Here is a 27667-nt window from a genome sequence, read left to right as displayed (position 1 = left end):
CAGTTAGACACAATACAGCAGAGGAGGTACTTCTGTTATCCATTTACACTACTAGCAACCTACCTCCAGCTGGTGATCACTCCTTACCAACGCCATACGGGCCCTTTGCAATGAACCATGCATTAGCTTGTGCAGTCTTAAAATTAGCTTCCTCAACCCCATTTGCTTCAGTGCTTTATCTACAAACGGCCTGTAAATAGAAGTCAAACAGTGTTGGCTACAGCTTGCCTCAGCACTGCATTCTGGAATAACCCAAGAGGCGGAGTCATCCTCAGATTCAAGCCTATCAAGTCTCCTTGAAAAATGGTCCTGAAAGTCAAAATTTGGCTTATTAGAAAAATTGTTCTTGATGGCTTGTCTAAGTTCCTCAACACTCTTTTCAGAGATCTGTTCGTCCCCATCGCTCTCCTCTGTGCACGTTCCTGAGGATTCCTTTACTTCTGTTTCCCCATCAACTTCTTCATCCTCTGGATCATTGTCCTTAGACGGTAGAGGAGAAGGAATTTCAAACACTGGCCAGCCAATGTCAGAAAGATTTTTGATGCCCAGTACAGTTCCCATAATCCTTAGTTTTTGATTTAAGTCTTTTGTAATATTTAACCATAAACAGAGTGCCTGCACTCTGTCTTGGAAGTCCTTTGCAGCATACTTTTCATAGTCCTTTTGAAGAGCCTGCAGAGATGGATAAAGTGCTTCTATATACTCTAGCAGCTCCATTATCCTCTTTACTTGCTGAAAAGAGACCCGCTGGCGATGGAGGTGTTCATGGTAACTTGAGTAACCTAAAGTACTAGTTCCACGTGTTGCTTTGCAAACTCCTTCTCCTGAAGTACCATTGAGACTGGCTCCGTTTTTTACATAGGAGAAGCTCCCATAGTTCACTTTGAAGGTGAGGATTTCATTGATGATATCGGGGATAGCTTGTCGTGCTGCATAGAGATAGAGGTCTTGGTCATTAATGCTCCGGCCAGCATGCCAAGCTTGTAGCTCCAGCCAGATCAGTTCATTGGATCGGTTCAGCCAGACAGAAGAGGTGTTTTCCTGTCCTCTTTGCTCCCTGTCCTTTTTCTTTGAGACTGAGGTAAGTTTTAACAAAAGCCGCAGGGTTTCAAAGAATTTTAAGCGGTCTGCTGGGCAATCAGTCCTAGAAGTCTGGCGTGTAGTTCTGGGTATTGGCATGGGCACTGAGACTGGAAGCTTAGCATTGCAACAGCCAAGGCTGAGGTAAGGCTTATTGAGATCAACATCTGGAATTGTTTTTTTTGGCAGAGACCCACCAACTGAGTCTAGCATAAATGAGCACTGCACATTTTTCTTGTGATCTCGTTCTGTAGTCCTTAGTGTGTCTCGGATCTTTTTCCCTTGCTTATAAGCGTGCTCCTCCACATTATCAATGGTTTTCCCATTGTCTTTATGCACAGACTGAGTTGGCATACTCATCTTTTCTGTAAGAAAAAAATAAAAGAATGAACGTGACTGCAGCAAGAAGGATCGTTCAATCCAGCTCACAATCCCATTTCATACGTTGAGCATAAAGCATGGTTTAATAGCAACAAAACAAAACAGGCATGGGTAGAAGTGAAATATAGTCCTGGAAATTACCATCAGTACAGCTAAATCAACAGCAGCACCAAAGAAAATGTTTTTCTCCTCTTGCTTTACCTCTTTTGTAGAAAGGACTTCAGAGAACTGCCACTGTCCTGAGCATGCCATCTACTGAAAATTGGGTATGATCAAAAGGAAAAGAATAGGTTCCAAGTTCATTTTCCATACATTTGTCACACAACCTCCCAAACAAAAACCTCAAAATGTAACAGAGCATTTGAGTTTCCAAGTCAAACAGAAATAAAGAGACTACATTGCACATGCAATTTCATAAAAACTGAAGCATGTATGGATTCTGAAATCTAGCTAAAATGACCTAACAATGGCTCTTGGGAGGCTTGATCTTAGGTCTGGGAAACCCTCTGTAATCTTAATACACTGCTTTAACACCAGGAGCCTACCTTACCACTCTCCCAACACACAAACACTTGTCTTCTCCCATACTACGTAACAGCCCTTTTCTGCACAACTATGTAATCTCTTTTCTTCCTGTTCTTTCCTCAGCAGCAGCAGACCTTATCGCTCTTCTGCAGCAATAACAAAAGCTCTTCAATCTAGGCTTTACAGTTCAGGACAGGAGGAACTACTTGGTATTGAAACAGTGGTTTTCTCTCTCTCAAGTAACTGATGGCACACTGGAGGAAAATCCCTGTAATGCAGACTAGCTGCAGTCCAGGAATCAGGAGCTGGAACACAAGCAGCTAGAGTCACAGGGCCCCTGCTTATTCAAGAACAAAACGTGGCCGAATACCTTGTCATTTTTTCCCTGTTTAGTATGCTGTTAAGGATTATCTGCTGCTCAGGGCTCGTTTTCCACTCTAGAAGTAGTGATTGCCTTAGAGTTTTTGTTACAGTCCTCCTCATTATGACGTCCATCAATACCAGAAATACTAATAAGCTTATTTGCAAAAAAGGCCTCCTCAGTGGAAGAATAATATTATTCTTTTTCTGTCAATGGAAAAATATGATAGAGAATGATCCACCAAGCCAACATACTTTTGGGTGCCAAAAATGGGAAGATCTATTATTGCTCAACATTTCAGAATGTTGAGCACTTCAACGCTCTCTGACTTAAATTTGCACCCTGACTTCTCAACAATTTGCAAATCACATCTCTACCTTGCTTCTAGGAAAACAAGAAACAGACTTTGAAGATGTTGACTTTGCAGTGGGTTAGAGGATAGCAGGGGTAAACAACAGCTCCCTATTTCTCATACAATTATAGATCCTTAATACAAGCTCAGCACTAAAAGGCTACTATGAAGTCTTATGCACTACAGTCCTTCACTACCACAATTTCTCTGGTTAGAAACCAACCCTTTTTTTTTTTTAAAGCACAGAAATAAAAAAAATTACTGAAAGCAGGAGAACTTATTACATAACTACCATGTACAGAACTAAATAAGGTTAATGTTGCATTAGAGGAGTTTAACGTAGCCAAACGGCACAATTAAAAGCCAATAAACAAAGCTTAATAATTCCAGTGCTTACACAAGTACTGGCACTTTGAGGAAGAGGTCTTCTGGTGAATGGTCTCTTCACAGTGACAATAATCAGAGACTGTATGAAACGAAAGGGAACCAAATGCTTTGGAAGATGTTCATGTGGGCCATCCTTTTATTATGAACTTGCACTCTACAACTCCATGCAACTGCAGAACAGACTGTATTCCTTTATTCATGCTGAAGCACTCACCTTGAAAATGTAATCTTTGCAAGTAAATGTGCTCTGAGACACCACTTCCTGTATCATGCAAACCAGTTAAAAAATTGCTTCCAAAACATTAACTGTCAATACTTAAGCTGCCGTTAACAACTTTGGCAAATAACATTGTCAGACATAGTGGTGGGTTTGTTTGGGGTTTTTATAAAGTTAAAAGCCTAGGTATAATTCTGTATGAAAATACTGAACACAACATCTTAAAAAATGGGTTTTCTTCACCCATCACAAGCTCAGCAAAACCACTACTGTTACGCATTTTTCTCTTTTCTCTTTTCTGCCTTAGAAGGGCAGCTTGAAAAGATGTAGCTACTGAATGTTTTTTAAGATTCTTTTCAACAAGTAATTACCATATTCTTTATCTGCTCAAAATTAAAGAAAAAAAAGCTTAAATTCATACTTTAACCTAAAAGTGTTTTATTATTAGATATCAGTATTTAGTAACATTAGGAAAAACTTGTATCAAGTATCTTTTGATACTGCAGTACCTGGCTCCAATTTCTGTGCATCTCCTCCATCAGGGAATGAAAGGCAACTACTACGACTTTATGGTCATTTTAGGAAAAAAGCCCAAAACACCACACCTACCTTTTGAAGTAGAGCGGCTAGCAGGTCTCCCAACGTTATTTTTCTGATGCTTTGTTGACATACGCTTCATCTGTCGGGGTGTACTAGGAGGAGAAGTTCCATAGAAGGTGTCAGCACTTGCTTCATCTGATAATTCCTCAGGGTCAGATTCTGAGATCTTGCAAGCAGCATCTTCTGACGTGCACACTTTCCTGTAGAGAACAAGTTAAACCATAACGTTAAAGAACTTTTACTTGCAATATCTGTTTAGAAAGCTAATTCACTGATGTATCCCAACCACAGTCAACCTTCTATATTTTCCTGCCACAGCCATGTGTATTTGTCCCGTTTTTTGACATCCTTAAGGGTAACTTTCTAATCAAGCAAAGTATAGGCTACATATAACAAAGGGGATGTATGGCCAGTGTCACTAGAACACAGTGTAAACATATATGCATATGTAATGCGTTCATTTCTGAGAAAACCTGGGGCAAGCCTAAACTAAGAGGAACACCAAACAAAGGTTCAAATATACAAATATAATGCAAGACAATCAATCTAATCAGTGGCAGAGACAGCAGCAGAGGCCTTTCTTTCTATCCTCCACCCCCTAACGTGTGCATACCATGAATGCAGCTTTCAAATTTACTGGAAAGCCTCTCTACCCTTCACAAAACTTTATGTAGCATAAGAGACCTGAATGTACTTTATGTATTTTCCACTGATTTTAATACTAACTGGATTTAACCTCAGAATTCTTTTTTGGCAAACCAAAAAAGCCCAACAGGGTCTCCACAGTAACTGTTCAATTAGCCTTGATTACACTGGCACTTTGGAAAAAAATACTGATAATACTTTAAAACAAGTCAGGCAAAACCAAAATTAAGATAACGTATATACGCTCTTCAAACCTCAAATCCAGATGGCCAGCTTTACAACTGGATGTTGTATCACTGAATTCAACAGAAAGCATGTACCTTTGCAGGATTAGCACCTATGTCAGTACAGAGTCCAGCACAGTAACTTTCCAACGCCAAACAAGACATTTCATTACTATTACATTCCGTAGTATCAGCAAACATTATACAGTAGCATTACATGCAGTAATACAAAACATTCCATTACTTTAAAAACACTGACTTGTCTCTGTAATTTTCAAAAACTCTACACTATTTTAATTTAAACTACTAGAATATAAAAGTAGAGAGTAACACCTTTTTCCTTCAGTGAGGGCCAGGCCTTCAAAACAAAAACCAATCAAACAAAACCTAAAAACAACCAACCAAAACTCAACAACAACTGTATGGTATCTAGTAGTTAACCTTAGCAATGGCACAATTCCACTGCAGAACAAGACTATCAAAGTCCAGACTGCTATGATTCGGGTCTCCCTTTCTCCCCAGCCAAAAACTCGTATAGCCTTTCCTTCAAGTCAGTTCTGGCACTTACACAGTTGTCCCCTAAGCCAGGATTTCATCTATTTGTAAACTCACATGGGGTGGGTGTGTGTGAGTGCATGTGTGTAAATAATTAAAAAGAGCCATCAGTTTTTACATGTAAACTCTGGGCCAGTTCAAAGATAAGCTCCAGTACCAACTTCCTCTCATAAAAAGATGTCAGATGTAAAACCACCAGAAGAGGGGGCATGCATGCAGTCTCAGTAACTTGCTTTAAAAATATATGACAAATACAATATATAAGTAATCATGTTGGATACCCCTTTTTCCCTCCTGGACGCTTGCACTGTCCTACCAAATAAAATTACTTCAGCAGAGTTGCAACTGGGCACAACAGCTGGATCTCCTCTGCATGATCAAGTGACAAACAAACAGCAGTGAAATTACTCTCAGACTCTGAACAGCCAAACTGCAGTACATTTTATGCTGTTCACTGACATACTACGAAATTTCAGATTCATACATGGAAACAAACTATTTTAAGGCAATCTGTGAACTGTATCATTGCCCAAACGTATCATATGAATTTTTCACAAAGTTAAAAAAAGCTGCCCAAAATAATGACAATCCTCTGGTTAGTTCAGGCTTCAGAGGAAAGTAGATGGCAGCAGGACAGAGTTTTAGTATCTCTCACTATCCTTTTAAACCCATCTGATGTTTATCTACTCTGGGTAGAGAAGGGAGAAAAACAGTAGGAGGACAGCACTCTAAGACCAAAACAAGTCCCTATGTGACTGAATCCCATGGATAGGCTGGAGCTCGAAGTGACACAGAGATGTCTGCCTTCTCCCAGAATACTGGGCCCATTACCCCAGCACAGTCCTCCTATCACCACCACTCCCCACTGGAGCCATATGTGGAACTCTCTTGCTTTAACATACACTTACCTGGGAGAACAACATGCACCACTAGCTCCAAGGAGGGGAAAAAAAAAAAACAGTTTGCCTCCGTCCCCTCAGATATTTTATTCCTGAAGCAAGCGTGCAAATAACACCATCTTCACTCTAGTAAAAGACACGGAGGCAAAGAAACATTCAACCTAAATCAACCAGTGCAAGACTGGCATCAGGAAGAGGTAACGTCAATTTCAGTTTCACTTGAATCATAAATGGCAGTTTACTTTCCCCTATTTTTGAGGCAGATGAGGAATTTTACTCATATTCTGGTGGAGCGAGTCCAAGTGTCTGCAGGAAGAAATACACCAGGATATTGCCAGCCAACAGAACAGCAGTAAGGCTAACAAAAACCAAACAAACAAATCAGATACTGTACTTTTGCTTTGCCTTTAGATATAAACATGCAGAACAATTATGTTCTCTACAAAGTCATGGAAACTTTTAGCATGTGAAATTACTCTTCTCACACTACAGCTTTGAAAAGGCAGCAAGCAAGTTCACCAACTACTGTAGATAAACTTTAGAGGTTACCTAAGAAAAATTATTCAGGTGGTACCATAGCACCACCTGTAGCCTAAGGGGAGCTCTGCAGTGAATTTGGCCACTGACCACCACACCACCACACAGAATCACCGGTACTTTTAGCCTAGGTTCCTTGCCTTGGGAAATCATGCTGTTTGTGTGTCTTTTAGCAATCTGATTTAATTAACCCCTATATATATAACAAAGAGGTCTTAATTTGTTCCTACAGATCCTGTGAAAATAGGTGGAAGAATAACAGAAAAGGATCTTGTAAGTGCTGAACTGGGAAAGTGGAACTCAAGTTTACATCAGGAAAAAATTATTCTTGAGAACTCTTGCAAACAGCCTTACTGCAGAAAACACTCCAGGCAGAGCACACCCCTCTGAATTTGCCAAAGACAAATCAACCACAAGAGACTAAACCACATGAAACAGAAGTCATTAGTTCCAGTACTTATGGAACTATTTATTTTTTCAGTGATCTCACTGGCCTGGCAAGGCACAGGGTGGGGTGCTGATGCTCTTGGCTGGGCCTGGCAGAATGGATCCTGCGGCACTCGCGTTCAGTCTCAGTTCCAAGGCAGTTTTATAATGAGGTAACTTGTCCTAGTTTAAAAGACCAGTGAAAACAACTGCTTTCCTTCTGTTTTACAGTGAGTAACCTTTTCTAAGAGTATAATGATCAAACCTCTTCACCAGGCTGAATGAGCTGATCTTTAGAGACCATAAGCTAGGTCTTTCCTTAACAGTCACTACCTTGTTTGTTTCTTGATATGGCTGAGGAGAAGGCATGAAGGCCAAAAGTATTCAGAACATCCTACACCTGAATTACATATACACTATACAGTGGGATCACAGTATCACAGAATGGTTTGGGTTGGAAGGGACCTTAAAGCTCATCTAGTTCCAACCCTCCTGCCATGGGCAGGGACACGTTCCACTAGACCAGGTTGCTCAAAGCTCCATCCAGCCTGACCCTGAACACTTCCAGGGAAGAGATGTCCACGGCTTCTCTGGACAACCTGTTCCAGTGTCTCACCACCCTAATAGGAAGGAATTTTTTCCTACTATGTAAGTTAAATCTATCCTCTTTACACTTAAAGCCGTTCCCCCTTATCACTATATGCCCTTATAAAAAGACCCTCTCGGGCTTTCTTGTAGGCCCCCTTTAGGTACTGTAAGATCTCCTCTGAGCCTTCTCTTCTCCAGGATGAACAAATCCAACTCTCCCAGCCTGTCTTCATAAGAGACATGCTCCAGCCCACTGATAATCTTTGTGACCCTCCTCTGGACTCACTGGCATCATGCTGGATCCAGAATGATTTATTTGACATTCAGACTCCCCCCCCCCCCCCGGGTAATTTAGTAGGTTGTTTTTTAATTTGTTAAGAACCATAGCATATTTGTTACAAAACATGCAGTACTAGACGTCATATCACAAAACAGCAATCATGTTGTACAGAACCACTCTTGTTAGCAGCTAACCAGATGACCTAACTGGAGCTGGCTCATCATAGAGGGAGGAAGCCAATTCAAGTTGTAACTCAAGTTTAAAAATACATCATGCTCGGTTTAGGGTTTGTGCGGTAAAACTGTATCTCAGAGCTCAAATCAATGCCTGTCAACACAAAGATTCAGTTTCACCAGCGAAAGCCTTAGTGTACAACAATGCAATAAATATATAGGGGCTGAACTAAAGCAACTACATCAGCTTAGTCATGCTGGTTTCAATTTTTTCTCATCCAGACAACATTAGACATATATGATCGTCAGCAGAAACCCTCTGGTATTAAAACTAGTTAACAGATTACTGACATAGCATTTGTAATGTCCATGTGCTATTCACTTTTATGAACGTAACCAAAGAATAATTAAATCTGCAAATCTATAAAATGCAGTGCTGGCTAACCTAAATCAGATTATAGTATTTGTTATTACACAAAATTGCTGCTTCCTAAATACTGTTGCAAGCAGAGTTGGGAAACATTAATCAAAACTAATTTCTTGTTTGCTACCAAGAACTACAGACTTTCTCCCCCACAGCCAGTGAAAGCCATCCTAATCCTCTTTATGCATATATCCAAAAAGTAAAAGCTAGAAGTGTGATAAGTGAAGTTACTATTTGCCGAGGACAGTTTGAACCCAATGCTTACAAGGAAAACTGGAAGTGCACAGTTTTCACATCAACCTATTTATAGGCTGCTCCCAGCCCTAACTTTAACGAGCAACATGTTTCTCATCAATTTTGCCCTGATGAATATAGAAGGGACTGTAGCCAGGATGAATAAATCAGGAATACTGGGAGAGTTGAAAGAGCAATATGGTAAAAAAAACAAAACGCAAAACCACCCACCAAACAAAATACCTTGACAGCTCGGAAATGCAACAAGAAATAAATAACTAAGAACACTTCCAGCAAGTAACTACTGTATGCTATACCAGTGTGCGTTTCAACCAGAATCTGAAAAGACAAAATACAGGATTTTTTTTAATTTGCCTGTGTAGATGACAACAGGATTTTTAATAATTATTTTCTCTTCACTAAATCGAAATGTTGGTAATGTATCTACAATTTCAGCTCAATCCTGAAAATTGAGTTAAATCATCTACAATTCCAAAGGCCTGCAAGCAGAAACAGGAGAGAGAAAATTGAGGTACAGAATTTGGAGCAGCAGGGCAGGGAGCAAGAAAGCCTGGTAACCACTGCTGTTAATAAAGACCATGAGTCTTCAGGAAAATAGTCATTTATCTTTAAAAATATATCAATAAATGAAAAGACCACTGAAGATCACATAGGAACATGTTAAAATTAAGTAGACTGAAGTCACACTGAAAAGTATGATTTTTAACCACTACAAATTTTTTGTACTTTACTGAAGCATTACTCAAAAAACTTTCAAAGTCTGTAACAAGCAATAATAAGAGGTCATGCTAAAAACTGTGACATCTGAATGGGGGGAATAATTTTTTTGATTTTCCCTATCAGCTAACCTTGATCCTCATAAGCGGGAGTCTGAATGTATTAGACACACAATTAACTCAGGTTCAGCCACTGGTCATCATCCCACACACAGTTTAAAAGCTTGCTGGGAATCAGAGCAGTAGAGATCAAATGATGGGACTACAAGCACATAGTAATAAATCTGAGTTAGGCAATTCCAACACAGTAGCCAGGACAATCACCCACCACAACAGTTACAAAGCTGCGCACTCCACAGGCTGCTGCCGTAAACAGCTTCCCTCAGTTTCAAAGACATTACACCACTCACACATCAGCAAGGCTCTTTCTCCACACTTCCTATGGCACACTGCCATTTCCACAGAGAGAACTGCAAGATCTGCACAAGGCCCACTGCTGAATTACCAAGTCCTAGTTATTGACACTCAGTGTCTTTGCTTTAAAGGTGAAGAGTCTATTTTTCAAATATATATTCCATTAGCCTGTACACTGCCAATTAGATAAGGAAGCAGAAAACTTCGACACTACACACTATCAATTAAGTAATTTTAAAACTAAGGTAGCTCTCCCTAAATGTTGTTGCAACAATTTCAAAGATAAACAACATTCTGACAAGAACATAATTGCAAACTGTCATCATCCCACCACTGCTGATAATGCAAAGAGAAAACAGGATTTTTACATAACCACCTCTGCATCTGTTAAAACTGAAAAGGAAATGGTATCCAGTTAGAGCTGCTGACCACCACATACAATACAACTATGGAATCAGCAGCTCTAACTTCTGTGGGGAAGTACGGGGTTTTGTTTTATCTGCACAGCACTAGAAAACGTGATGGTACTCCTGGACCAACAGCACAAGGAACTTCATTAATCTATCAGCAGTACCTCGGGAAACTAAGACTAATGAGTATACAATCTAATCAGAAAACCAAGTTAAGATGAAATGAAGTTCTGCTAAAGTACAGGACTGTTATCTGGTGTAAACTCCTAATGTGTCACTCCAACATCATGAAAGCACCACACACCCCTATTTTTTAATCATCATTTAAAAATTCCCTGTTATGAGGGAAGCTGTAAGCTTAAATAAATAGACTTGGTTCTTAAAAGTTTCTGAACTGAAAGCAGAAAGGACAACAGATCCAGTTTTGTATATAGTGGTCTCTGCATTTGTCATTCTGCTACATTTGTGAGTACTAAAATAAGCGTTTGCAACTACTGCATTTAAAAAAGTTATTACAAACTGCTCTAAGGAAGCAAAAGAAACAAAAAATCTTGAAGAAAGGGCTATAAGCACAATTCTGAGGAAGCCCTCAATAAAAAGCAAAAAAGAAAAAAAATCTTGAGCTTTATTCATTATTTTATATTTTTATTCTAGAGAAAGAGGAATTTGCTCATAGTTTATACAAATAACACTGTATTTTTTTCCCAAATACATCCTGCGTAAATCTGGCACAGGGAGCAGCCTGGTTAGCAAGATACAAAAAAATTCTGTGACTAGCATGTACATGTCACATACTCCTATTGTGACTATGCCTCCAGAGACTATTAAAAAAAAACATACTGTTCACATTAAAACCTAATACTGATATACGGTAATGAAGACACTTGACCTTGTATTCATATTTGAATCTCGTAAGTCCGAGCTCAACTTTTCTGAGCAGTTAATGTCAAATCTTAGTCACCAATAAACTGTGATTGTTGCCAACATATTAATAGGATTTACTGTTACAAACTTGGTAATATGCCAAGATTTTTAACAGTGTAATTAAATTCAACTTGAAGCTCAGGATATGTCTGGCTTTTTAATGTGTTAAATTTAAGATAATCTGGGTAAGCTATAGGAAAGCAACAAGCTTGGCATTGAGCTTTTCTGAATGAGAATCACTACCATGAAAATAAATTGCAAATACAGTCCTTTCTAAGGTTTTTCTAGTGTAAAATTTTTCTAAGAACAGAAAAGTTCTGAAATTATTAAGGGCAAATGCAGTTAGACTTCTACCACATTTCTATTAAGGCCTGGATCAGCTTCCTCATGAGAAACAAAAATCTTACTACGTCTGGAAAATATCGCTGCTTAGCAAAAAAAATACCCAAAACAAAACACACAGACCCCTCCAGATGCCACATCTCACCAGTAGAACAGCAACTTTAAGCTGGAGGAAAGATCAGGAACAAGAGCTTTGGAGTTCCAAGTTTCCAGCTCACACTGATCTGTTAGACACTACCCTAGAAAAGAGGCATCTGGATAATTTAATTTGACAATAAAGCCTGGCACAAGGAACACCTAACAGCCATCTCACAGTGGAAAAGGGGAACTTCAGGGTATCATCTCTTGAAGGCTTTATAAATAAAAAGGCATAAAATAAAAACACTCTTCTCTAAAGCACTTGTTGCCCTTGCAACTCTTCCTTCAGTTAGTAAGTAAAAAGCAAGACTGCTAACTCCCATCATTTCTCAAGACCTGTTTTTCAAGCACACTTCTCTAACTCAATTTGTGTATCCCTGTGACCACCATTACACCTGAACTATCTTCCTTTCTACAGGAGGTGGCTAATCCTATATAGTTAAAGGCCTCCATTTCCCATCTCTTCTAAAAGCTAAGACATAAATATTTATGACAGTCACATTCAACCTTTCACTGATTTCTCAAACCGTAAAAGCAGATATGATGTAAGGCACACCAATGTCAAGGCTAAAATAAACTGGGAAAGAAAAAAGAAAAACACAAACTCAAAATTTATATTAAAATTAGAGGAAAGTTTAAAGGAGAAACAGATTCTAAAGATAATGCTTGGAAGTAACATGAGGAAACAAAAGAATGTTTTATCATGGTGTCATCTTAAAACAACATCCTAAGGCAGAAACCTGAGGCTTTAACATATTCACTGTCTTTCAAAATAACATTTAAAAAAAGAAATAGTACCAGCATAACAATTTCAGTTTTACAAAATATTTGAATTCAAATTCAGCTGTATATAGCTACATTTTTCCTCCCAGAGAAAGGGGAAGGCAGGATATATGATCAGTTATCTCTATAGTCTAGGAATGAACAGCCAAAGTACTGGGGATAAAAGGTAGTGGGGGGGGAAGGAATTTACTTATAACAAAGATAGTAATTTTATCATTTACTGCTGATATTAACTGAAAAAAAAACAACAAACCAAACACTTGCACCTTTCAGCAAGTAAGATTCTGTAAAATTTGCATCTGTAGACTAAGTTTACATTAGAGCATCTTATAGCAGAGAAGCTTGTAAAAACACAGAAAATGTGAATACTAAAAAACTTTTAAAATCAAGTATGACATGTAATGAAGCTTATTCACACAACTTTCTACCAGGATGAAGAGCCATGGCAATTACCAAGACTATAGTCATAGTAAGCTGACACAAAAAGGGGAACCTGTTCCAAGTGCACTTTTTGTTCCCCAGGTTGCATATCCTTGCCCCCTTTACAGAGAAGCCAACAATCATATTCATTCACCAATACGGTGGGGAAAAAACAAAACATGCCCATTTTTTCTTGCACCAGTTACCCATCAGATCAATAAGTTGAAGTGAAAACTACAGACATGTGACTACTAGATCCAGAAAGAATGCAGTGAAAGAGCTTGGCTTCCTCTTGAGGAGATCAGGGGGAAGAAAGCAACCTGCTGTTCCAACACATGGAGTGTAATGTGAAATCATGCCCTCAGTCACTCTCTTCTGGCTGCAGATGAAGCAATTTATAAGATGACTGTCCTTTCTGCTTTCCACTGACACTTCTCCAGATGTTACCAGCCCCCAAGTTGCACAAGTGCAAATGAAAATACCAACACTGGTTCTTCACTGGTGCTGCCGAAACAATCCATCTCAGATGGAATGTCTTTGTTTGCATGATTTTTCCAACTTCAATCACTTTAATTTTGATTAGGCAAACAAATGTACTTAATGGTAAGATAGCAAGTTTCATATGGCAGATATTCCTAGCTGGAGGGGGAAGAAGAGAGGTATGTTCAGAAGAGGGCCACATGGATGGTAAGGGGGCTGGAGCACCTCCTGTATGAAGATAGGCTGAGAAAGTTGGGGCTGTTGAGCCTGGAGAAGAGAAGGCTGCGTGGAGACCTCATAGCAGCCTTTCAGTAACTGAAGGGGGCCTATAAGGATGCTGGGGAGGGACTCTTCATCAGGGACTGTAGTGAAGGAACCACGTGTTTAAGTTTAAATAGGGGAAGTTCAGGTTAGATATAAGGCAGAAGTTCTTTACTGTAAGGTGGCAAGGCACTGGAATGGGTTGCCCAGGGAAGTGGTAAATGCTTCATCCCTGGCAGTGTTCAAGGCCAGGATGGACATAGCCTCAGTGACATGGTCTAGCGTGAGGTGTTCCTGCCCATTGCAAGGGGGTTGGAATTAAATGATCTTAAGGTCTTTTCCAACCCTAACCATTCTGTGATTCTATGTTAGGAGATGAGACTAGTAATTTCTAGTCTGGGTCAGCTGCAAAACTAATGCAAGTTTGTTGGTTTTTGTTTGGGTTTTTTTTTACTTGCAGCAATGACAAAATTGAAGTACATGGGCAGGAAGATGCTTAAGGTAATACCTGTATCACTACCAAGGAGTGACTGAACTACATCATTCCAGGAGCTAATTTATAAATTAACTATGATAAAGGGCTTGTCAACATAGAAATAGTTACAGAAACAGTAAAACTCAACTAGTATATAGTCAAAATGTAATAGTAAAGGCCTTGTCAACATAGAAATAATTACAGAAATACTAAAACTCAACTAGTATATAGTCAAAATGTAATAGTAGCCCTGCAATAGCCATGCTTTGCTCACGATGCCTTGCAGCATCGCCACACAAATGCAAACACCCAATCCTGCTATGAAGCCCTGACCTACATCTTGCTACCTGTTTGCAAACTAGAGGTTTATGCTACAACTGCCCTGCCAACAATTAAGCACCAAATACAATGAATCCCAGATCAGCTAAGGCCTGAGAGAAGAACACAAAGTATTTCTGCTGCAAGATGGAACAGTGATTTATAGAAAGACTTCACTGCCACAGAGTATCTACTATTTCTGCAGAAATATAAAAGGAAAAAAAGTCATTATTGGGAAAAGACTAATGTAAAGCTCAGAGATGAAGAGTTAATTTTTAATAGATTCCATAGACATCTTTTCTCTCTTGGTAACTCTCAAGCTGTTTAATGAGAACAGAAGGACCCAGCAAGTGTGAATACAATTTCTACAGTACAACTCAAGCATATTATCTGACTGTATCCAGTTTCCCCCATTGCAAACTTCCTCACACTGCTACTAACTAACAATATTTATTTTGAAAGAGATTCCAACCAAATCTTTCGCTTCTCAAGATGTGTAAACTACCACACTCAGCTCTGTGAACGACTAACACTTCTACACTTTTCCCCAAATTCTCTTATATTCTCTGGCAGAAGCTTCTAAGTGCTTGATTATTTATGACAGAAAGACAGAGAGTCCCAGAAAAGCAGCACTCAAACAGCAGAGAGGTGCTGAAGCACCTTTTGCCTGACTATAATAATGTGTCTAAAAAAAAAAACCTCGAAAAGACAGAAACTGACAATTAAAAATCAATTAAGAAAAAATGTAAATTAGTATTCAGCATACCTTTTTATTGCAAGCAGAGATAAGAGCTATTGAGACCTACTTAAATAGTCTAAAGAAGAACTTTTTCCTCTGCAAGCTAGACCAACTAAAAATAACTAAAAAATAAAATATTATATAAATATTTCAAATAAACATATAAAATCTCTTATAACAGTTTTGGCAGTTCTACACATTCTCATCTCAGAGAAGAATAATCAGAACTTCCCGCTCTTTTTTCTGGTAAATGTGGAAACACAGAAAGGCTAACTAATTTTCCAATCTTGGAATACTGTAAGTTTTTACACAAATTTGGATTATGATACAACAGCATTTACAGAATATGCATGTACATTCATCTCTGACTTTTCATTTTCCCATTCATAAATAGATTCTTATTGAAATAAAATATGGCTTATTTTTTTATCAAATAAAGAGCAACAGACCTATTTAATTCTGACATTGCTCTGACAATGTGTTACAGATGTGTGAAAATGTTCCTGGGTTTCTCAAGTTTCCACATCTACATTTAAGTCTACCTGGTGAGGCTGCAAATAGATTAAAGGTTAGAACTGTAAAAAAGGAGCAGAGCTATACCCAGCCTGGGCAGTATCCAGCTCTCTTTTCACCATTGTCTCAGAATAACTAATGGCAAAACATTAACTGGTTTCAAACACCTTGCTTCATCCTTAGTACTATCTTTTCAACCTCAATTAAATCCTAACTCATCTTGGGGGGAGGAGAAAAATATTTTTTAAACTGTAACTTCCAAGAACAGCACTTTGTTGGGTTTTCTTTGTTTGTTTGGGGTTGGTTGGTTGGTTTGTTTGTTTTAGGTTGGGGGTTTTTTGTTTGTTTTGTTTTTTAATGAGAAACTCCAAAATATGTACTATAAAGATTGTTGAGCATTACATAGCAGAGTATAAATCCATAGGATAAGTGTTGCAGTTAAGCTCTTGGTACCTGCACAGATCAGATCCCAAGGTCTCAAGGTGCACATACTTTATTTTTTGGGTGTGTAGCTCACTTAAGTACTTCTTATGAAAAATCTATACCAAGAAATCTGGATTTTCAGGAAAATTTAAGCCACACCAGGAAAAGTTGCACACTGCCAGGGAAAGAGATACTAAGACAAAGTGTTAGGCTGCTAGGCTCAGCTACAGATACCATTTATAATGGTGATAAACTGGAAAAGACACTGACCTAAGAAAATAAGATGTGTAACAGCCATTCTCCCCCCACTCTCCCATGCTCAAACTTTACTCTTCTGGCAGAAAGTTCAATTCTTAGATAAGAAAAAGTTACCACGTGGCTTTGATCCCAAAGTTTCAGTTCATGTTCTAGATGAAGTCAAAGTCTACAAGAACCCTGATGATGAAGCATTTTAAGTTACATATGTTTTTAGTGGAAGCTGGTGCTGAAGCACTGGATGCTGAATTGGTAGTCTATGACCTCGGGAAAACCCAGGCAATGTAATGGACCTGCAGTACTTTGCACTACTTGCAGCACCCCAGGTGCTCAATGGACATGCGCCCATGGAGTTTTACACTGTAGCCAAGGAGTTAAGAGAAGTGTATATATCTGTAGCCTTCTTAACACTTACTGGATGGATGTTTCACAGCTAAAATGAAAAACCTTTACAAATACTGCTCTCTGAGAAATCATCAGCAAGTAAGCCAGCAGCACATGTAAGCCAAGAACAGAATAAATCATACATTTATACCACATCAGAAAGCAATACACAACAATCAATACCATTAAATGTTAGCAGGACACAGAAGGAACAGAATTAATTCCCTCCTCCTACCCCATGACAGTAGGGGACATTCATCAGGCAATAAGGTTATAGCCCATCTTGTCTGGATCCAGAATAAACCTGATCAAGGTTCATGGAAAGCTGGTGTGATTTTACATACAGGGCTCTTGAACTGGACATGGGTGAACATTTGACAACACAGTAACGCGCAAACTCAGGTGTTCAGAGCAAACATTCTGGTTTGGCTTTACATTTCCAGTTGACCAAGGATGAGCATAGGACAATTATCAGCTTTTTAAATCACAAGCTTCTAAGTTATTTTTAAAAACTCAAAAATTATTTTGTTAATAGATTACAGGCTAAACATAGAATCAATGCAGAAACACTTGAGAGGAAGAAAACCTGAAGAAAGTAATAGCCCTGCAAACATAAACAGCATATACAACAGCAGATCCACCCAGACAGCCGAAGAATGAAGAGCCAAGATACCTCTCCTAACACAAGTCAATATACTACTTGACTAGCAATTAGCAGCATAAAAAAATAGTCTTCTAAATCTGTTTTAGATGCAGTTTAAAAGAATGATTTCTGGATAATTTAAGAAATGTTGTCATGGAAACCAAATCTTTATAAGCCTCTAAAAATCCCAATTTGCTCCCTAAAATAAATATCACTGCATATTGCTTATCCTTTCCTTTAAATTCTGCAGATCTGCTTTTCATCACAGCACAGTTTGCATTCCACAAGGGCCAATATTACTAGCTTACATAATAGTAAAACCAACCTTGACACAGCACTAATTAACAGACATAAAAACAACTCAAGCAGCCACACAACACAGACTAATCCTTGCTCCTACAAATACCAAAGTCATCTCAACCAGCGCTGCATGTGTGTTTGCGCGTAGGTGGAGCAATCAGTCATTCATCCCAATCTTGCACATGTAAACAAGAAAATGCAGTACATGGGGAATAGAGATTACATCTTGCCTCATTTAAATGAATGAAAAAATAATAACAAAAGGAAAAAAAAGAGTATGGTAAAACTATATACACTCAAGTAATTTCTCCCACTGAAGCTGTGATCATAAGTTAATAAAATGATTTTAAACTCTTTCTCTGCTGATACACTGTAAGTCATACAGATAGTTTGGCAAACAGAGTAATAGGTTGAAGCACAATCCATGACATGACTTCAGGCTTCCCCCAAACAACAGATGTTGCAGACTGACAGCCCAATTCATTGTCAACGTAGAGCCAACAAATCTGATAGACCACTGAGAAATTCCCCAGCGTGTAGGAAGCCTCCACATTATTCACAATTCTGTCCCACTTTATTCATAGCCCTGCTGCTTCCTTCACCCCTTGCACTGGATGTAAGCTAGGAAAAAAAGAGGGCTACAACCTGGGCACAAGTTAAAACAGCCCTATGCCTCTTTATGCTTTCGCAGTGCCACCAAAACTGGCATCCCAACAAAGGCCATGCTTAAGGCCTCATTCTTCTCTGTAGTGTTTTTTGTGCCAGAAAATTCTTAGGAAAGCTGCAAATTGGTCTCAGAAAATTTAAAGTCTATTGGCCATAACCAGGAAGCACCAAACACGTGCCTGTTCAATTGAGAGCTACCTCCCCGCTTTCCCTACCCCAAAGCATATTTTTCAAGAAAGAAAGGAAGACCTCAGAAAAACAGTTTACTTTGGAAGGGGATTCTCAATCAAATCCTCTGGACTAAGAACTACGTAATTCCAAAAAAGCCATGAATATATTGTATGTTTGCCTTAAGAGTTAGAAACTGGACCGTCACATTTATATTCTGACAAGACACAGAATCCTTACGCAAAAACAAAAAAGTATCTATTTGTCTATCATAAAGCAATCCCACAACAATAAATCAATAAACTTTCTTTTTTAAATAAATGGAGGTACATTGCTAATCAGAATGACTTGAGTATTTAACTTAAAGAAAATGCATTACACCAATACACTTCTGTTCTGGCCAGAAACACATTCATATGCTACAAACAGGATTAAAGGCTATCTGCCACCACATGGATTTCAAATTCCCAAGCCTTCACGCAGTCCCACTGATTTCAACAAGATTCTAACCTCACACCCACAAGACTGCACACCTAATGATAAGCCCAAAATTTAAATGAACTTTAATTATATTTCAAAAAGCTTCAGATGCTTTTTCTCAGGTATAACACAGGAATAAAGTAAGTACTGCATAAAGCCAGAGAAACAGTTTTGCTCTAAAGCAGTGAAGCTGGTACACAGAGTACACACAGAAGTGAATCACAATGGAGTACATGCATTACCCTACCCAAATTAAGGCTACCTAATTGTTTTGAGACCTCTTCTTCCCACCCACCAGCTCACTCTGAAATAACCAATTCAATTTTCGTTTGCTGGGTAAAGTTGCCACCGCACTGTCCACACCCACATCCGACTCATATAAACTGTCTTTTAATAAGCAGAATCCAGCAGAGGTCAGAAATGGCCCTAGACAGGAAATGCCTGGGTGTTTTCCATCCAGGCACTGCAGATTACTCTTCTACATGAAGACAGCCCAGGTCTAGGGTCATGCTGTTGAACAAACTTTAAATCATTTTCTGCTTAACCTGCAGTATTACTCTTTGAAGACACTGTAACAAGGAACTTGGAAGCTTACGAATGCAGTTGCCCTACTGGCACTTGTGTTTCACAATATTTCTGTTAAATCTAATTAACTGTTATGTACCTTCTGGTTTTGGCATTCTCATGACTTAAGAAAAACAAATCATTAAAATACATTAATGAAAACTCAAAGCAGACATTGTTCAACTCTGTAGCCTCGATCCAAAGTGGAGTGCATCACCACTTCCCTTTTATTACATCAGTAAAAAACAGTAGCTTGCAATATCCAAGAGTGATCTCAGGAACATGACAGCATGAAGCTTTTCTGCACAGCACACCTGGAATAGAATGTGCCTCACAGTACTAATTGATCACTCAAGCAGTTTAAGAAACCCTTCCTGAATGCCTCCTAGTGAGAAGTGAAGTGCATCAACAGGATGTTATTTTAAAAGGAGAAATAATTGCCACAGAATTAATAACGCGGACTTATGCAACACTTCTACAGCCAGTTGGAAACACTAAACCATGAAGTAATTTGCATCCCCATCTCTCAGCAGGGCACAGATGGAGACCTGCAAAAAGCCAATCTGCAGGTCAGCACATTCAGGAGGTTAACAGCAGCTGCAAAAAGCTTGAGGCATCATAACGCTAGCCCTTTCTGTGGAAGTTGTTTTTTAACTCTGTCTTCTGCCGAACAGCAATCGCAGCGCTGCCAGGAGCAATACTCCGAGATCCTGCTGTTTTATCGGCGCGCCCGAGAGAACCAAACTACTGGGGTTTAACTACGGCCGCTGCAAACACGAGGCACCCTCGCAGCAGGCGGTGTTTTTGTCCGTGCAGCTCAAAGCCATGAAGCACAGGTCGTGCACGCTTCGCCAGTCTGCCGGGGGGCTTAGGCAGCTGCTTCCCCCCGTCTCTGCGCGCTTCCTAATCACAGGTAAAAGCTGTCCCCGGGAGCTGGCCTTGCGAATATCCAGAAACACCCGTTTGCTCCTGCTGCTCAGCGAGGGGGGGTAGGAAACGATCTGGTTCTAATTGCAAAGCACTCAGAAAACACTGCCTTACCCACCGCAGCCACTAGAGATTCCTTATCGAAGCGCCTTCTCACTCCGTGGGCGCGCTATTAGAAACGCTGAAGCTGCAGCAGCCACAGCCAGAGCTTTCGCACCGCGCACGGGCCGGGGGTGGGAAGGTTCGGAACGCACCCGCAGCCACGCAGAGCTCAGACGCCGTGCCCACCGGCCGCAGGGCAGGCAGGCTGCGCCCGTGCGCTGCAGGAGGGGTGGCCGGCGCTCGCACTCCCAGCCCCGCTCTGCAGCCCGGCAGCAGGCTGCATGCGCCTATTTGGCAGCGCTGGATACTGACCTCCCCGGCGGCACCGGCGGCTCCTCCATGGCGGCAGCGGCACGGACCAGCGCGACGGCGACGTCTCTCATACATGCACCGAAGCCGGCATGGCGGCGGATCACTGTGCGCGGCTGGGCCCGGCCCGCTGCGGTGCCGAGGGTGCAGCGGTGAGGAGGAGGACAGAGGGAAAGGGGGGCTCTCTACCCAGCTGCAGACACACAGCCGCAAAGAGCCGCCCGCGCGGGCGCCATCTTGAATCCAGCCTCCGAGGGCAGAGGAGCCGGGAGCATCGCTACGGCGCGCCAAGAGGAACAGTCCGAGACAGAGGAGCGCGCGCGCGCGGCGCCGGGCGTGGGCTGTCGTCCCGCCACCGCCAGCAGCAGCCGCAGCCGCAGCGACGGAGTGCGCGGTGGGGCTGCGGAGTGTCCGAACGGGCGCTTCACGGCAGCTCCGTGGAACGGGACGGGACAGGACTAGACTGGACGGGACTGGACTGGTCTGGACGGGACGGCGCCGGGCAGCGGCGGTGGTGGCGCGGCGGGAGCTGCCGCCCCGCCAGCTGGCGCCGGGCTCCCTCCCCACCCTGAGAGAGCCGCTGTTGGCCGCTATGGAGTGAGCCGCTGCGGGGTCTCAAAACTCGCAGGGTTAGCGAGTTAGCAGCGAGTTAGACAATGAATGTAATTGCGGAGAGAAGGTGGCTTACCTCGGCAGGTGCCAGCGCCCCGCAGCCTGCTTGCGGGGTGGCCCTCTGGGGGTGGGACCACCAAAGCTTTCTCCAAGGAGCTGGGAGGCATGGAATGCCATCAGGGTCCTCTGGAGGGGGTACAAGGGAGAATGAACGGGGTGCTCATCGGTTTGCAGGCGGACGAACAAGAAATAAATCATTTGTTCTGCTACTTATGGAGCAGTTTGTTTCGTTTCATAAGCACCGGTTATCAGCCTTGAACAGAACTGGAGTCGCGTTATCCATTTGGAAATACAGGGAGGAAAAATGTAATTTCCTGAACTATAGCCTGACTGGAACACCAACGTTAACGCCCTTCACATGCAGAAAAGTGCCATGAGTTATTTAATTGTTAGAGTTGCAGAGAGAGAACCTTGTCTTTTGCTTTAGAGCACTGGAAGCACAGCAGCGAACCCTGGGATTGGCAATATGTGTACAAACAGTGTATCTTATTTCTGAAGAGTGAAATTTGAACTGGGATGGGAATCAGTGCTGGATTCTGCTTCACGTGCACTTCCTTCACTCTAAATTAACTGTGCAAGAAGTTGACACAGATTTCTAGCCTGACACTACAGTTATAAAGTCACTGTTCATGATATATAGTTGCCCATGTCTCTGTCAAAGTTTAAGAAATGAACTTTCTACAGATCGATTTTAACAGTCCCTTTGAAATAAGACCTTATATATGTGTGTGTGTGTGTGTGTGTGTGAAATACAAAAGATACTTCTACACTTATCATCTTAATAAATGCATGCATTAAAATGTGGGACCAGATGAATAACATTATGCAGGAAGCCAGTTACCTGTTTTCTATATGTCAAGCAAAATACCTGGATCATCATGACCCTGATGGTCATAACCTTTAAACATCAAGACACTCAGCACTTATGTGCAGAATTGTTACTTAAAGTTACCTCATATAGTGAAAAAAAAAAAACAGTATTTAGCATATTAATGATTTTGGCCAAATACTTGGGCCCAAAACTGAAAAGAAGTTCTAAAGGTGTATACAGATGATATATTCCTACTAATCTGTCATAGTGAACAAAACCTAGAAACTGTAGGTGAAGAAAGTCAACATTAGAAATTCTGAAGAAATTCTGAAATAAATTACTTACCATCTCCATAAAAACATCAATTCTTTAAATCAAAAGCAAAGCTGCCTATTTCACAGTATGCACGTTTTTACTATGGCTGCAAATAACAAAGGCTCGATGTCATTGATGAATTAAGTGCATAACAATGGCTTTTATCATTCTTTTCAGCTATGTTATGGATCATTGTCTGATACCATCTCTTCAGCTATTTGCAGGGCAGGGAATTCTTTATGTTTAGCCATCCCAGCAAAATTTTTCAGTTTCTTTGCTTCTTCAATCAAAACAGTGTAGTGGTATGTTAGAAGCACAGAGTTTTCATTAACTGGGAAAAAGTAACTAGTAAAATTAACTAAGAAAAATAAAAAGGCAATATATGTTCTTGCCATTTGCCATAGATCGTGGTGGCATGATGGTATTGGTCTGCAGACATCCCAGGGGCCCTTGGCAAAAGTGGAAATGGGGACTGCCCGCTGACACTACTTTCTGTGGATATTAAGATGGTTTACTGAAGTGCACTGGGCCTCTCAAGCAGGGAGGTCCAGAATGAACTTCCTCTTCTACTTTCCCTTTCAGGCAACCCAGCATATTGGGTTGCATCACATTCTTGTGGTACACCATAGAGAATATGCTAAAACTACAGATAACTGGCCAAAGAAAGCAAGGCTGTAAGAGTGATACAATGGCACTTCTTTGTCTGCAGTAGGCCATAGTAAGCAACATAGCTCCTGGCATCAAGGAGAAAATTGTAAGGGGAGATAGTTTATGAATGGCCTGCAGAGAACTCCAAAGGGAAGGAAAAGAGATGCAGGAATATATGGAACTGATAGTACAGGAAATAGCAGATGACATAAGACTGTCAAAGCCTATATAGAGATAATATTAGGAAAGACAAAATCTGAAGAAGTTACAGAGGTCTTACAAAAATTGATGTGGACAAAATTCTCTCAATTATTTTTGGTTTGTTTTACGGAATGTCATTTTGTTTCAAAGATTCCCTGACTGCCAGCTGGTGAGTCTTAACATATCAGCATTTCACAGATGTGTGGAAATTGATAAATGAGATTGTTTATTCTGGTTCTACTATTGGCATAGAAATGCAAAATTAAAACAGGCATCACAATAAATGATATCTTAATTTTTTAAAAAATTGTGTTAAAATATTAGTAATATTAATGGATTTTATTGTGTGATGTAGCAAAATCATGATCCAAAATTCTAAGTAAAAAAAAGAAGCAACTACAAAAAAGGCAACTGTCAAAGCAAACAAACTTATTTCAGTTTATCTGTTGTTTCCTAACATTTTAGGATTCATTTTCTTCTTTCCTTAATTGACCATGCAGGTTCATATTTATGGCAGATACTGCGTTTGCTTAGGAATTGCTTTTTATTCCAGCAGTATGCCTTTTATGACACCAGGAGTCCTAGAAATTGCAATAAAAATTTAAGAGATGGCAGTAGCATCCTGTTAACAAAAACAGGTCTTTTGAATATCTTTTTTTAAATCTTTACTGCATCTACTCTTTAAATTTCTGTTTGTCTGTTACTCCTTTTTCCTCATTTCTCCTCTACAAGTGTCAGACAGGATTGTACATGCAGCTGTGCTTTTGCCATATGTGAGTTCTACAGCTCTTTTCTATATACAGCAAACACTAATGAAGAGATAGAAAGACTGTTTCAATGTGGGTAATTAAATGTTATAGAAGCATCTTTCAAAAAATTTCTCCCAATACCTGTCACAAGGCCGAACTTGTATTTCACATTAGGGATGTTTGCGGAATAAGGCACAACTTGATCTTTCTTTGAAGAATTAATGAAACATAGTCATCAGATGGTTCTTCACTGTGAACTTCGTGCAAAAATTAAATTCTCAACAAAAACAGCTTTGTAGGTTTACTTTTTCCTTCCAATAAAATTGTTAATTCTATTAAAAGCTATTTAGAAGAGCAAAGTTAATTAGACACAGTCCCCCTTTCAGCAGTAGACACTGGAAAGCAACCTGTTAGGTACAGTTAGTCTAGATCTAGTAAAACGTTCTGAAGATAGTATTTTGATTTTTTCTTAGTAACAGATTAGAAATGTTCTTCTGCAATAAATAAAACATGAGCAATACTGCATTTAATATCTAGAAGACAATCATATCTTTCTTATGTCGATATTGCAACTAGCTACTCAGAGACAAAATAAAATATCAAGATGTATTTCTACCTGGAAATACGAAGGTCCTTCCATCTACAGTTTTGTGGCTTCCACAGAAGAATGGCCGGGGGGGGGGGGGGGTGTTGAAAGAAATGGAACTCAGTTTTCAGTGTCGTATAATTTGAACTTTGCTGCATTTGATTTGAAGTGTGAAACTCTGAAAGCAATTGGAGTCATGCTGTATATACCCCTGTTCAATCATCCGTTACCACTGTGATTCATTCACTTCAGAAGCTCGCATGATAGCTGCCAAAGCTTGTTCAGCAGCATGGTTTAACACCCATGCTATAATAGGAGCCAGCTAGCTTGACGGAGGTAGAGTATTTCTGTCTCAACTCTGTCATCTCACATGCTGCCTGTCAGATCACACAGGGCTTGATACCATTAAGTCATCACTATTAAAGGAGTATTTGTTAGTAAGAGTAGCATGAGGTCAGAGACATTTCTGGGATTATTGTTTTATCACTTCAACTGGGTATTATTTTTTGGTACTTCCTGTCCTAAAAAGCAACTCTATGTAACACTGCCCCTGCTATTATTAAAATGGCATGACCCATATAAGACATGTATGAACCCAAATTGTATTAAAGCAGTATGCTTTTACTGTGCAAAGCTGGTCTTCGAGCTTAGTACCTGTAAAGCTGGGCATAGCTGAAACCGCTGGCTGGTATTCAAAGGCACCTAGGCACTGGACATAGCAATTATTGTCCTTAGATATAAAGAGACTGAAAACATTTCTGAGTCAACAACATACGTAATGCAATAGTCTTGCTACAGTAGCTTATTCCTCTCTGCCCAAGAAATTACTTTGGACCTGTGAAAATAAGCTGCACTGAATTTAGTGCTACTTGCACTTGGCTATCAACAACAGAGTAAGTTGCTTAAAGCTAGCTTAGCTCCTGCTAAATCACATTATAATTCTTTCCCCAGCTGTGTAATAGACATACTTAGTGACCAGCCATGGGATATTTATAAACACAACCAAGATCATTGTAGTGCTTGTTTGAATTTGTGTTGAGTATTGTAATTTCATGTTCAAAGATGTTCTATTGAAGCATTGGGGCCCATCCTCCAAAACCATGTTTGTAGACCTAGAGCATATCCATCTGTTTTCTGTGTGTCTGACAGTGCAATTTAGTGCATCATCTTGTGCAATACAATTTTTTCAAGCATCTTGCAAGTTTGAATACCTGCTAAGATAACAAGCTTGAAAGTGATGCTATTTATTTTCATCAGCCCACAAAGCAAAAAAAAAAGAAGTTCCAGGCTGTATCTTTTAAAATATCTGGTTGTGCATCTGAGATTCTTTCTATATCCGCCTTACAGCAGCTGTGTTATCCCAGCAGAAAACAGCTGTGAGATCTGTATCAAAATTCCCTGCCTAGGGATATCTTCTATAACTCCTGTCTATCTCTCCTCCTTCCTACAGCTCTTTCTATAAAGTGAGAGTATTCAGGGAAAAGCAGCAATAGCTGGCATATTCCTTTGCCCCTACAGTTACTGCCTGTTGTCTCAGCTGTATGGAGCTATAAGCCGCCATGAGAAAATTTTAATCTTTATTTAATGTTAATCCTTGCAAACATCTCTATACACATCAGTTCACTTACATAATAGGCATAGGACAGCCCTGGGAGAGCAGTTACTCATGTATATAATGTCTATAGGATTCATTTCCTCCTTTTGCCCTGAATCATCCAGAACAATTTAGCACTCACAACTTCACAAGGTGGTGTAATCCTGTTGATGGTTAAGTCCTGGTGAACAGCAGTAGGGACTGAAGTATTTTCCATTCCTCCCAATGTCTCCCTAACTAGAGCTTAGCAAGGTAGCAACTTGTTCTACGACTCCCAGTTGTCTCCAAATGTGCAGTGTTCTACGTTTTATCTTACACCTTCACTTCCATCCACTTCATTACTTAAAAAAAGCTGCTGCCTCATTGTGAACATAACTGTTTTCTTCCTTCTAAATACTTACACAGTTTCTACAGCATAAAGCACTCTAAAGAGACAGTTGCCTGCCAATTGACATTATTTGGATGCATTCAGTTTTCTATTCTCATTTGAGTCTTACTGGCCCCTATAATTATTTCTATAGTTGTTTTGCATTTCCTCTTCCTCACACAGGTACTGATGCTTATTTTAAGACACATCCAAGCTAGGAAACATCGTGCACAGCACTTGAAATAACAGAAGTATTAACAGTTACCATGGAATTCAAGGGATAAAATTAGTCCAGAACAAATGCTTTTAGTACAAAGACAGGGAATCAGCTTTTTAATTTTCTTTTTCCTGTGGCTGCAGAGTCTTCTTACACGGCTCCACTGAAGTTCATAGTTGCAACAAACACAAATCTTACCCCAGTTACACCTTTTTCTAGCATCCTCCTTCCTCTCCCCCGTTTGCCAGGATAATGATACGTGCATTCATCACACTTGCAGAGGCTACACAGAAACAGCAGAACTACCTCTGTAAATAGCTTGAAAAAGTCTTGCCTTTGCTGTGGGACACCTGTGGAGTTTCATATATCCCTGATAATCCTATTATCCCACACATGGCATAACAGTTATTTCTTTTTTTGTTGCTGAAAGCAAAATATGTTACA

General features: G+C 40.1%; 1 protein-coding gene across 9 annotated transcripts in view; it reads right to left on the bottom strand.

The window, feature by feature from the left end:
• MAP3K4 (mitogen-activated protein kinase kinase kinase 4) overlaps positions 1-25218 on the bottom strand; it is a 70671-nt gene extending 45453 nt beyond the window's left edge. For 3 of the 9 annotated variants that reach the window (XM_057406890.1, XM_057406892.1, XM_057406896.1), the window contains exons 1-3: positions 21752-22078; positions 3913-4103; positions 64-1445 (exon numbers count right to left, since the gene is read on the bottom strand). In XM_057406890.1, the coding sequence (XP_057262873.1) occupies positions 64-1445; positions 3913-4103; positions 21752-21933 (1755 nt within the window). In that variant the 5' untranslated portion in view covers positions 21934-22078. Of the gene's footprint in view, positions 1-63; positions 1446-3912; positions 4104-21066; positions 21369-21751; positions 22082-25075 lie in introns of those variants that run through there. The other 6 variants (XM_057406895.1, XM_057406891.1, XM_057406897.1 and 3 more) reach the window with 4 other exon arrangements.
• Between the last annotated feature and the right edge of the window lie 2449 nt (positions 25219-27667).

This window comes from Pezoporus wallicus, unplaced genomic scaffold, assembly GCF_028554395.1.
Source record: "Pezoporus wallicus isolate ANWC-B61680 ecotype Strahan unplaced genomic scaffold, APGP_CSIRO_Pwel_v1 scaffold_6362, whole genome shotgun sequence".
In the NCBI taxonomy this organism is placed as follows: Eukaryota; Metazoa; Chordata; class Aves; order Psittaciformes; family Psittacidae; genus Pezoporus; species Pezoporus wallicus.
Note: the sequence above shows the minus strand (reverse complement) of the source record. Positions and strands in the feature narration are given on the sequence as shown.